Source organism: Arachis stenosperma, chromosome 9 (genome assembly GCF_014773155.1).
Source record: "Arachis stenosperma cultivar V10309 chromosome 9, arast.V10309.gnm1.PFL2, whole genome shotgun sequence".
In the NCBI taxonomy this organism is placed as follows: Eukaryota; Viridiplantae; Streptophyta; class Magnoliopsida; order Fabales; family Fabaceae; genus Arachis; species Arachis stenosperma.
This window is the reverse complement of record NC_080385.1, coordinates 4,738,765-4,751,830: the sequence shown is the minus strand read 5'-3', so window position 1 is coordinate 4,751,830 and position 13,066 is coordinate 4,738,765. Positions and strand designations below refer to the sequence as shown.

General features: G+C 28.0%; 1 protein-coding gene across 1 annotated transcript; it reads right to left on the bottom strand.

The window, feature by feature from the left end:
• LOC130948898 (LRR receptor-like serine/threonine-protein kinase IOS1) lies at nt 1-10,013 on the bottom strand. The gene is made up of 13 exons (XM_057877764.1): nt 9,923-10,013; nt 8,317-8,863; nt 6,463-6,944; nt 6,212-6,353; nt 6,030-6,101; nt 5,698-5,769; nt 5,536-5,616; nt 2,285-2,498; nt 1,940-2,149; nt 1,554-1,680; nt 820-888; nt 535-724; nt 1-418 (listed from the first exon to the last, which is right to left on the bottom strand). Exons 1-13 carry the CDS (start codon nt 10,011-10,013, stop codon nt 1-3), a joined length of 2,715 nt encoding a protein of 904 aa, XP_057733747.1.
• Nucleotides 10,014-13,066: the final 3,053 nt, after the last annotated feature.

Genomic DNA, 13,066 nt, shown 5'->3' with positions numbered 1-13,066 from the left:
CTACCTAACTATGGGGTTGATATCAGTACTAATCAAGTTCAAACTAACCTGCCCAATTAAATCTTCATTTTGAAAGTCACAACTATTATGTTTTTGAGTTAACTCTACAGCCAAACACTCCTTTAGTTCTTTCACTATATCACTCATGTATGGCCTTTCTACCGAAATAGAAGACACAGAGGCCATTGCTATTTCAACTGCTCTCCATGCAGAGTTATTGTCAAAATCTCCTTGTAACCTTGAGTCAACAATTTTTGTTATATCCCCTTCAGCAACCATAGAGTTAACTCGCTGGCTTATATGATGAGTCGTGTCTTCCATTCTTATTATCACCGGTTGACCTGTGATTATCCTTAAAAGAACTACTCCAAAACTATACACATCACTTTTCTCTGTCAATATATTTGATATCGTATACCTAGCACGGCGAATCGAATAATAATTTGGTTAGTTAATTTTTCATTCTCTCATCAAAATTTCTTTCAATAATCAAAGTGATCGATAATTAATGATATCATTGAAATTAATACATACTCAGGATCTAAATAGCCTGGAGTTCCGGCCGCAATTGTCCACACATGTGTGTCGCCATCAGCCGCAAAGCATTTGGATAATCCAAAATCAGCAAGTTTGGCATGGAAGTTTTCATCTAATAGAATATTTGTGCATTTTATATCTCTGTGGATTATAGGTGGCTTACAGCCATTATGCAAATATTCCAATCCTGAATTTAATTTTCAATCATGCATAGATAGCTAAGTTAAGAACAAATATATAGGGACGAAATTTGCATATTCATTAATTATGTTTCTTACTGACCTTGGGCTGCATCCAATGCTATTTGAAGTCTATCTTTCCAATTCAAGGACTTTTTCCTATTGTTTTCTCCTGTAAAATAATAATAAAAAAAAGAGAGTAACAGATTTCACATGTTAAAAGTTTGTGACATGTATTTGTTGAATAATATGAATAAAAAAAAATAATATTCTTAGTTATATTCTATAAAAAGATATTATTTTAATTCATAATATTTTATTTAAATTTTAATTTCGTTTTTAAAACGTATTATTTTTATTATAAATATTTTATTTCGTTTTATTTTAATTTTATTTTTAAGTTAAAATTAATTTTTTTAAAACAAATATATTTTTTATTATTATTCTTTTATTTTTCTTATTTTTCTGCTATTTTTACTTTCAAATCACCAGAACTACTACTATAATTACTATAATTGCAATTTTTGTCACTACATAAAGAAAAATCATAACGAAAAAAAGAATATTTTCTTAAAAAAAATTAATTTTGACTAGAGAATTAATATAAGACGAAATAAAAAAGTTTAAAACAAAAATAGGACATTTCAAATGTCAAAAATAAAATAATGACAAAAATACTTTATCCTATATACTATGGTAAAAAACCTAATTAAAACTTTTAAAAATATAAAATTAATTATAAATTTTAAAATATAAAAATTTATTTTTAATTTTAATAAAATTATAGAGACTTTTATAATAATAATACAAATAAAATAGAAATAATTGTGATCACACCTGAAAGATGTTCATCCAAGTTTCCATTTTTCATGTATTCATAGATGAGTCCTATATTAGTTTCTTCATTGCAATAACCAATAAGAGAGGTCAGATTTCGGTGATGTACTCTCATTAGGAGATTAACCTGCCATTCAAAAATCACTTTCTATTTTTGTCAAACATAGCAATAATAGAAATTTCTTTCACTTATTATATTTTTTTTACAATTATGTTAAATCATTATACTAAAATTAGTTATCAAAATTAACTACTTTAAGTATAAAATACATATTAAAAATAAATTAAACTATATATATATTTATATATAAATATATTAATAATTAATTTTAGTGTACATATAACATTTTTGTTTTTATTTTTTAATTCATATTTTAAACACTTGCCTCTGCAACAAATTGTTGATATCCTTGCACAGATGATAGGGAAAGCATTTTGACAGCCACTTGAGTATCCTCAATAGAGCCATAGTAAACTGTTCCGAATCCACCTCTACCAAGAACCCTATCAAAGCTGCTGGTCATCTTAACAACTTCGTTAAATGAATATTGACGTTGCTTTGATCCCAGTTGAGAACCATTAATTGAGTTACCGGGCTTCCCAAGAATAATGTTCTTAGCAGCATCTGGTTTTTATGATAATTTTCAGTTATTCACAATCACATATTATGTGGAGTTAGCGAAGTCAGAAATTGTCTCACGTAAGTTTCTATAAAAAAGATCGTAAATGACAGTTAGCAACAGTAACCGTATTGCTCTTTGAGGCGAAAGATTACCATTCGGCTTTCTTTGGCGAAAGATTATAACTGCTGCAATCACTAGAAGCAGCAACATCCCTGCCATTAATGCTACCACTATAATAACTGCATTACTCTTTTTCTTTCTCTTATCATTTGTTTGCGGGTTGCATGAAGTTGATGCGCATAGATTTGGATTTTGTCCCACACTAGAATAAGCATGCAGAAGACAACAAAGTAAAGTTAGTGAAATCTTTAAGAAATTACGGTTGAATGTTAAGTACATACAATTAAAGGAATTGGTTGGTTACTCTTATTTTTTAACCAAATTTTTTTATCAAATTCACAGAAAATCACTAACATAATATACGTGAATTACCTACTATTTTTTCTTCTTTGTTTGTATCTTTTTTCTTTCTCTACTTATTTTTTTTTTAAGAGAATGATACAAGAAAAAGAGGAGGAAGAAAATGAATTTAAGAAATTAAAAATACAGAAATTTTTGTTAAAAAATATAAATTATTTTGAATTCTACAGATTTCTTAACTAAATAACAAAGAAGAAAAATATGAAAATTTTAATTATATAACACATCAATATTAGTTACATAATGCAAAATCGTATTTGCTTTTTCTTTTATTTCTCTTTAAAAAATTATGTTTTACCCTAAAAAATTTTTGGTGTTTTATCATTGTAAATTTTTCTGTGTTTTTCCTAACAATTCTTTTTTATTCCTATATGTTCTTAAAAGCTTTTATATTTTTTCGTCAATAAATTTTTATATTTTTCATTGTTTCTCTTCAAAAAGTTCTGTGTTTACATTAAAAAAAATTTATATTTATTATCGTAAAATTTTGTCGTTTACCGTTATCCTTTAATTTATTTCTATTCAAAGAGTTGTATTTACCTTAAAATTTTACATATTTATTGTGGTAAAAAAAAAATTTCCAATAAATTTTTATTTTTTCTTCGTAATTTTGTCTTCAAAAAATTGTATTTATCTCTAAAAAATTATTGTATTTATCATCATAAAATTTTTGTATAAAGAATTTTTGTGTTTTTTTTTCATGCATTTCTATTTCTTCTTCCTCTTCGTAATTTTTTTAATTCACCAAAAGATAAAACAAACAAATAAATAGAGAAGGATAAAACATAAAAGAAATATGAGAAGTAGAAGAAGATAGAAAAAAAAAAAGATATAAAAAAAAGGTGGAAAGAGGAAAAGAGGCTAAAAGTTGATTGTGTTGGGAATAAATTTAATAATATGACTATAATTTAATCAATTATGTATTAAATAATTTATTATTATTATATTAAAAGATTATTATAAAAAAGTCTATCTGTCATTAAATTCAGAGATTTATTATATATATATATATATAATAGTTTTTATTAGACGAAGATTAATAGATCTTATTTATTAAATTATATATATAGTATATATATAGAGATATAACTATTAAACTGACTCACTTTAAAAAATTTTAATAGTTATAATTACTGTATATTTGTTAATAGAATATTCTCAAGATGAGCATAGTAATAGAGTTTTTTTTTACCTGCGACTATCATAGACTCATAGTAATTAATAATGTATTTATTATACTTTAATTTCGAACACTTAATACCCTTGGGTGCTAGTTGAATAGATATTGAGTATCATTTAAATACTTGTAAAATTAATGATTAATTAATAAGAAATTTGTCAACTCTCGGTAAAGAGTTTGAGCTCTATAATTATAATGACTCAGATGAATAAAATCTTGGCCAAAGAGATTAAATGAATAAAGAAATGAGTTTCTTATATCATTCACAGTTTATTATAATAATGGTAACAAGTTAGAGTTTGACAATTAAACCAAATTATTCTAAAGGTTAACCAAGAGTTGGAAAGATGAAAGGAATTATACTTTATTCTTTGTGGGTTCTTAGTAAAAATATATTATTTCATAGTTTCGAATCGTTGAGGAGTGTTGCTAGATGCTAACCTTAATTAGTAAATTGAGTATGACTAATTTACTACCCGCTTAGTATTAAACCTATGAGGTCACACATACATTAACGGATGTTCTAACTTTTGCTGTAAAATTATTTAATTATTATTTGGATTCGATCAAATAAATAATATATTAATTCAAATAAATAATTATAAATCTATATATATGTATGCTAAGAGTAGAAGAAACACATGAATAACATACAAGTATTTTATTTCTTTACCTCTATACACATAAACGTATGTAAGCCTAATTATTGGAAAAGAATTTTATGGTGTGCAAAGAGTTACAAAAAGTTTCTCAATTTAGATCAGATGTCCATTGATCAAGGAGTTGACAATAATGGTTGATCTTAGTGTGGATATGCATAGCGCTTTCGTAGCATCGAAAGAGAAAGTGATTTTTACTAACGTGTCCAAATATTTAGATCCGATATATATATTGTTTTTAGAATAAAATTTAAGTACAAAATATATTTTTAGAATTATTTTTTTTCCTTTACGCATTATGAACACATACTAATCTTTCAAAATATATGTGTGAGTAAGACAAATAATAAAATATACATTTTGAAGTAGTTGGTTTGACTTGTTTACAAAATAATTTATTTATCCAACATTTTCGTATCTAAAATTAGAGCATAAATTACTTTCTTTTACGTATTATTGCGTAATAAATTTGTTTTACACTTTTAATACAAGAAATAATAATATATTTAAGCAATCTATTAACACATAATAAAAGTTTAGACAAAAAATAAATTTTTGAAATAATAATCAAATATATTTTAGGATTATGCAAATATTTCTTAAGTTTTATAGTTGTACAAAAATGAAAACAATGTGATATATATTAATTATCTAGAATTTAATTCAATTATATTTTATATTCAAATAAAATAATATACATTGTTATTTTATGTGTTAAATAGACTACATTTTTAAAATGGTCTTTTAAATTAGACTATTACATAATAAATCTAGGTATGTATTGTATGTATTTTTAATTTTACTAATTTGACCTTTGATTGAATTTCAGACTGCAAATAAGTCTTTTAATTTATTTTTGGTATGAGTCAGCAGGCGAATTGCTAGGTCAAATTAGTATAAATCTAAAATGAGGGACTATGTAAAAATTTAGTTGTTAAATACATATACATACTTAAACTTATTATGTAATAATATATAAAAAATATCATAATAATTGCCTGTTATTAATTCATGGATTTAAGTATATATATCAAGCATACCTTAATGATAATATACCATCTCTTTGTTTTTGAAGGAGTTCATTTGGAATTGAACCTGACAAGTTGTTGTTCTCCAGGTTTCTGCCAAAACAAAGACGGATAAGATGCCCTTGTCTATTATTATTTAGTATTAATTAACCAACCACAACGGGATCGACTTACAATTTTTGTAGTGATTGCAGTTGTGCCAGAAAATAAGGAACACCTCCAGTTAAGTTATTGTTTGATAAATCCCTGAGAGAGAGAAAGCGCAATTCATTCAAATAATCCAGTTGCATGATCACAATCCAAAGTTAGAAAAATAACAAATAATTGAACTGATTTGTTCGCATTAAATATTTACTAGTGGAATAAAGGCACTAATCCAACTTTTTATTAATTAAATACGTGTAATAGAGATGATAATTAAATACTTTATCTTTTAAGTAAAAATGTCTTAAATTCAAATTTTTGGAATACAACTATTTTTTTCTGAATATAAGTTAGATACTCACAATGTCTTCAGCATAGTAAGCTTTAAGATATCAGGAATTATGTGCCCTGTCAATCCACTTGTAGACAAGTTCCTGCATTTAGACATACATGTCATGAATTGACAGTTAATTAATTAATAATCGGACTTCATTATTAGCCATTCTTTAGGAGTATGGTTAATTAATTTTATAGGACTACTTACAAGGATGTTATTCTTGGGGTGCCATCACCATCAATTGAATTACAATCTAGGCCATCCCACTTGAATGCTTCGGGGCCACATGGATCTCCAAGCCAATTTCTAGTCACCCTATAGGCTACCTTGATGTTTGTGATAGCATCAGCTGCCATGCCATGCATTTAGATATTACTTTATAGTTAATTATAGACTTCCAAGCCTTGCATTAATTTGTACATATATAATGAGATAAGTATTATTAATTGCATACATACCATCATCTTTTTCAGTTTCTAAGTGTGACAAATTTCTAACTGAATAAATCTCAATACCATTGATGATGGGTGGAAGTGTAGAGAACTCTGTCCTCAAAATTGATAACTGATATGTCGTGAATCCATCAAAAGGTGAAGTAGTGCATAGAGTATCTGTTTTACGGTATATAGGAGCAAAAGGACCATAAAAGAGCTTGCCATTCAAGGTGATATTGAATAATCTAGCTTCATTTGCTTTCAGTTTTTGTATCTCATTAAAATGCATGCAAATATGAAAACTGTCGGTTACAGTATCTGCATCCCACGTGAAATCCAAAGAGGCATTAGAATTTATTGGTGTAGCAGCAGTGCTCATGACAATTACCGGTGGCGTTGATGCCACTGAATTATTTAGTTCATCAGTGTTCAATGAAGTGCTTAATTGTGTCCACTCGCTGTCCGAATAAGGCTCCCATAAGCGGTCGTATAAATCATCTTTGTACCTGTTTATTATCATCATGATTTAAAAATCCAATCAACAAAATTAGGAGTTTAAAAATTTAATCGTAATTAATTAGATATAAAAAATAATATATTTATATTTGAAATATATATATTTTTAAAAAGGAATGATTTTTTATTTTACATAAACTAATTTATTATCTCCTTTGATATTTTTTAACACAATGAGTTTTGAGTAATATTTTTTTTTAAAAAAAAAATATCATTTTTATCCATAAACATTAACATTCAGAATACCAATAAATTTATTTATAAAAAAATAAAATTAAAATTGTATTCATAAAATGAATTCTGATAAATAAAGTTATCTAAATATTAATAAATTATACAAAATTCTTAAATTATCTTCCTAGTATTACTTTTTTAAATATAAAAATTAAAATTTCAACCCTCGGCTCGCTCGTTGATTCCACATTAATCTTCTCAAACCTTTTTTAATTATTTGGTAAATATTATCTCTTATTTTATATTTTTTAAGTGAAATAGAAAAATATGTAAAGAAATATTAGATAATAAGATATCACACCTTATCAAACAATTAAAAAAGAAAAAATTAAAAGGATCTACTCACATGCTATTCCCCATATTTTCTCTGGACCCAAGTCTTTGTGATTTTTTTTCCAATGGTTTTGATAAATTTACAAATTTATTTTATTTTAATTATTGTTCTCTTATTGAAATATTTTACTTTTATTTATTTAAAATTAAAAACTAGATAATGAGTCATTAAGATTTTAATATCTTAATTAAATTTAAAAAATAGTGTTTTGACAAATTAGCCAGTTACACCAAAAAAAAAATATATATATATATAATTTTTTGCATTTTCTAACCTATTTATTTAGATGACGTTGGCCTGCCCACTTCATTTGGTACCGAGCTTGGGCGACACAAGGTATTCATGCCCATTTGCCACACGTAAATTGAAAGTCATAACTAATTTGTTTCGCAAAATCATCTTCTTAAATTAATAAAAGTTCAAATATAATTGAAAAATGATAGAATGTTTTAAGGTGGAAACTCGTGTAATCAATTTCACGTAAAATTGAAAACTAAGAATGTTAAATAAAAATTTAATTAAATTAATTAAATTATTTAATTATTTTTAACCATCAATTTTATAAATTGGTTGTACTTAAATTTCTACCTATTTTAAGTCAATCTTTGGTGTTTGAAAAAAAATTGACTTAAAAAGTTAAAATTTCGGTGACCTGTTAAAATTTTAAACCTCCCTTCTTTCTCTTTCCCTTAAACTTTTTAATTTCTTTCTTTTTTCTCGCAATTGGAGAACAACAGCGTGTCACTCAAATAAAAATTAAAACAGTAGATAATGATTTGATTGAATGGACTAACCTGATACAAAGGTTGGTGATGGAGCCGAGATCTAGTCTCACCAAACGTGCCAATGATCCAACTGACTTTATGCTAATGCTATAAGTATCATTCGGCAAAGGCCTCAATTCTATTACCGAAATAAACGGTGTTCCATTGTCCGTGTTAGCGAGACAGAGATGTATATGGTTCTGCGGTGGAGAGTGGATTATCTCATAGTTTATGCTGATTGATGAATTTGTGAATTTTACTGTTTTCCACACATTTGGTCCAAGATGAAGTTCAAATTGTGGGAACTTATTAAGACCATCATAGTTTCCATACAAGAAACTAGCTCTAATTAAATAATCAGCACCACTTGTTACATTTATTTTGTAACAGTTTCTGACACCATTAGGGAAGCTCCTTAGATAATTAAATTGTGGTTGATGAGTATTTTTATCTTGAAGCGATACGCTTTTACTCACACCGGAATCAATAAACTTAACATCTGAAATGTAATTGATTCCTGTATTTTTGTCGATGTAGCTGATATTTTCAAGCAGTCCACAATCTATACTAATAAATCCTGATAAAAACCATTAATGAGACTTTATTAGATTAAAAAATTACAAAACTTAAAATGATTATTTAAAATTGAATTTAGCTAACATGTATTTTAAGGATACATTATAAATTTATTGTTAATAAAAACTTTTAAATATTTTCATTTAATAAATATAAAATAAATATATTAAAATTTTAATTTTTTATATTTTCAATAAATTTTTTTAATTTTATAATTTAGATTTTGCTATCGTACCAAAGGATATAGATTAAACATACCACAAAAAATGTTTTAATGCTATCTATTACAAAATATTTTTTTTACATTTTCAATGCATAATGCATAAAAGCAATAAATAGCATTAAAATATTTCCTTTTATAAAATGCTTAATTTATGTCCTTACGAGACACCATAGCAAAACAGTTGTAATAATATGTGCTCTAAATGCACAAGGTAAATAAATCCTTCAAAATTTAATAAAAATTAAAGCATATTTTTTAAAAAAATTTGATAAAATTTTTTTAAAACATCTCTAAATTTTATTCTATTTTAATTTTGTTTTTAAAAATTTTTTATTTACATTAATTATATCCTTAACAGTTAAATTTTAAAAAAATTTAAGACCAATCTAATAATAACACATGATAATTATATTTAATTTATTTGTATTAAAAATGATTTTTATGTAGTAATTATTGAATTGGTTCTAATTTTTTTTTAAAAATTAATCATTAAAAATATATTTAGTACAAATAAATAAATTTTAAAATAAAATTAAAATAAAATAAAATTTAAAATGGTTTTAAAATTTGTGTCAAACTTTATATATATATATATATATATATATATATATATATATATATATATATATATATATATATATATTGGTGAATGCTATGATGTCTTTGAAATTGTGTCTAATTTACTAAAAAAGATAAATAAATATAAATTTTAAATATTTTTTTTTATTTTAAATATTTTATTTTTTACCTTTAAAAATAAATTAAGCAATTCAGACACTATAATAAAAAGTACGATAAAACTCATCATATATTTTACCCTGTAATAAATTACCGAACCTGATGATGGATCCTGGCCTAGGACCGGTGCTAGGAAAGAAAGAGCTCCAAGCAGTACAAAAAGATAATGCAGAGAATTTGTTATCATCATTGCCGTTTAGTAATTTGTTTGGGGTGACAAGGATTATTACGAGTGGCTGAGAGCCGCTACTTAATAGCCTTATATAGTTATATTGCCCAAGTTACATTTTTGTAAGTAGCAATTTATTTAACCATTTTATTAATTTGTTTATTATACTGGTGTTATTATTGGTACTAGCTATTTACTCTACTATAATATACAAATTATGAAAAAATTTTTAAGTGTACCATCATACTGGTATTTTAATAATTTTTAATCGTTGATCTTAATTATAAAAAATATATATAATATATATAATTAAGATTAACGATTAAAAATTACTGAAATACCGATACGACGATACACTTGAAAACTTTCCCAAATTATGATGAGATACTCTTACAGTGTTGACCAAGAAGGGTAAAAAAGAAAAGTCTAAGTCAGCTTCTGTCGTTTTCCTTCAAATTTGATGTGTGTACTTATCCCAGCTTTCAAGTGTCCAAAATTAGGGGACAACTTATGCAGTTGTTCACGTGGTGCAGAACTACTTATTGGATAAGTTAAAAGGGTAGATAATTACAATAAATAAATGGGTCAGGCCTAATAAATAGACAGATACTCACAATCTATAACACAATTAGAAAAACAATAAAAAATCTGCTGTTTGACTTTTGCGTACCTAAAATTTATCAAGAGTACATGAAATGTGTGTTTTCGAAATAAAACTTGAGCAATGTTATTTCTAATACTTATTAAATACCCTTAATCATAAAGAGGTATATTGATCTTTATATAAATGATTTTAAATATTTTTCCCCTTCTTTGAAAACAAAAAAATTTTCGTCTGTAGAAAATTACTGTATCAATGTATGTTTTAAAATTTTAAAAGTTAATTATTGAAAGATCTTTTACACCCGAAAGCATTAATTAAAAAAAAGTTTTACTCATTTAAAACACTGGCCTCGTATTCGTAATCTATTTAAACAATTTTTTTTTGTTAAATAAATACTTTGATAAATAAAATATTTTAAATATTAAAAAATACACCATAGTCCTCTTGTAAAATTAATAAAAAAAAGATCAAGTCCATTTTTTATACATATAAATTTGTACTGTCCCAACAAATAATTGACAAGTGTCTTTAAAAAAAATAAAGTCTACAATTTTAAAAGTAGAGTATAAATACTTTTTCTCTTTTATGTGAGAGTTTTAATGTTTAGCTTAAATAATTATATTTATCATGATTAATTATAATAATAAAATAATATCTTAAAATTTAAAAACTAATTTTTTAGAGCAAAAAACAGAAATAAGCTAATGAAACAAAAAAATTACCTGAATCAATCAAACTGAAAATTGCTTCACGAATCAACCAAAGCACATTACTATGTAATTCGAATTAGCTTGGTTCGAACTCCATAAACATATAATTCGAACCTACTTGGTTCGAACTACATGGAGTATAATTCGAACTTGGTTGGTTCGAATTACACTTGTGTTCCACTCCCTTAGTAATTCGAACCGAGTTGGTTCGAATTACTCTCAAATTGCATCAAATAGTAATTCGAATCAGGCTGGTTCGAATTACTAAGTTTTCGGCTATATAAGGAGTTCGAATCACCCTCATTCGAACAACTTCTCCATTCCCATACCCCACCCAAATCCCAGAGAAAATGACCCAGATTCCATCCGACAAAGACTCGAACAGAAAACTCTGCCGATGGGAGACGATCCGGCAAGGCTATATCGGTTGGACGGAGTCGCTCATATAGCCGGGGTGATCAACGATGATGTTAGTGGATAGAACACTTCTTTGCGATCAGTTTATCTGAGTTAGTGGTTTTGCATGTGGTTTTAGTGGCGGTTTATGTTAGTGGTTTATCGTAGTGGTATTGCAAGTGGTTTCTTTTAGAGGTTTTGTATGTGGTTTTAGTTAGCGGTTTATATTAGTAACTTTTTTATAGTTGTTTTGTTGATGGTTTATGTTGGCGGATTACTTTAGGTGGTATTGGAAGATGTTTATCATGTGGTTTTATGTGCGATTTATGATAGTGGATTTGCATGTGATTTTCGTAAGTGGAATAGCTTCCAGTTTATGTTAGCGGTTTAAGCATGTGGTTTTGTTGACGGTTCAGTTTAGTAATTTTTTTTAGTGGTTTACTATGTGCCTTTGTAAGCGGTTTGTTATATTGGTTTCATATGTATATTGTGTTATTGGTTTCGATAAGTGGTTTCTGTTATTACTTATTTTTGTTATTGGTTTTCTATGTCGATCTACTAATGCGGTCCATGTAATGCCCAGCCACAGAGATGCATCAAAAGCATGCGGCGGCAACAGTGCATGCGACTCGATGAGCGGTATGTGCCGTACTTGCAGATGGCGGGGTTATACCATCTAGCGAGGCTAAACGATAGAGAGTCGAGTCGGGACACGACGGAGCCAGCGTGAGTGGAAGTGGCTAGACCAGGCTATGCAGGAGGCAGATGAGGCAGGTTGGGGTCGTGGTCGAGGACGAGGGCGTGGAGGCAGACGGAGGGCGCCTGTTGCGGGGCACGACGATGGTGATCTTGGTGACGTGGCCAGCGGGGGAGGGGCTGCAGTCGGGATTGTTAGTCCCCATCATGGCAGGCAGGGTGGAGAGGGGTACGCTATCGGAGATTTTTCTGTCCATGATGAGGCTGAACTTGGGGAGGAGCTGCTCCAAGATTACTTCGTTGGTGTTCCTGGTGACGACCAGACACTTCAGGAGAGTACGCCATGGGTGAGTCCGGGCTCAGACTTCCTTGCCGGTGTTGGTCTTGATGCAGATTTTGGTGGACAGTTCTTCGATGAGATCAGTGCCATCATGCAGGAGGATGAGGCTGCCCGTGGCCAGAGTCAGACGACGGGGACACAGGGACCGTTAGATGTCGATCTTAATGAGCCTCCCTCCGTGCATCCTCCTGACTATTTGGCTTTGGGTGGTACCCCAGCTTCGGCACATACTGCTGGGTCACATTCAGTTGCTGGGCCGTCTTCATCCCGACCGTTACATGTCCAGCCTAGGACGCCTACACAGGCAGCCCCGCAGGACGAGGAGGAT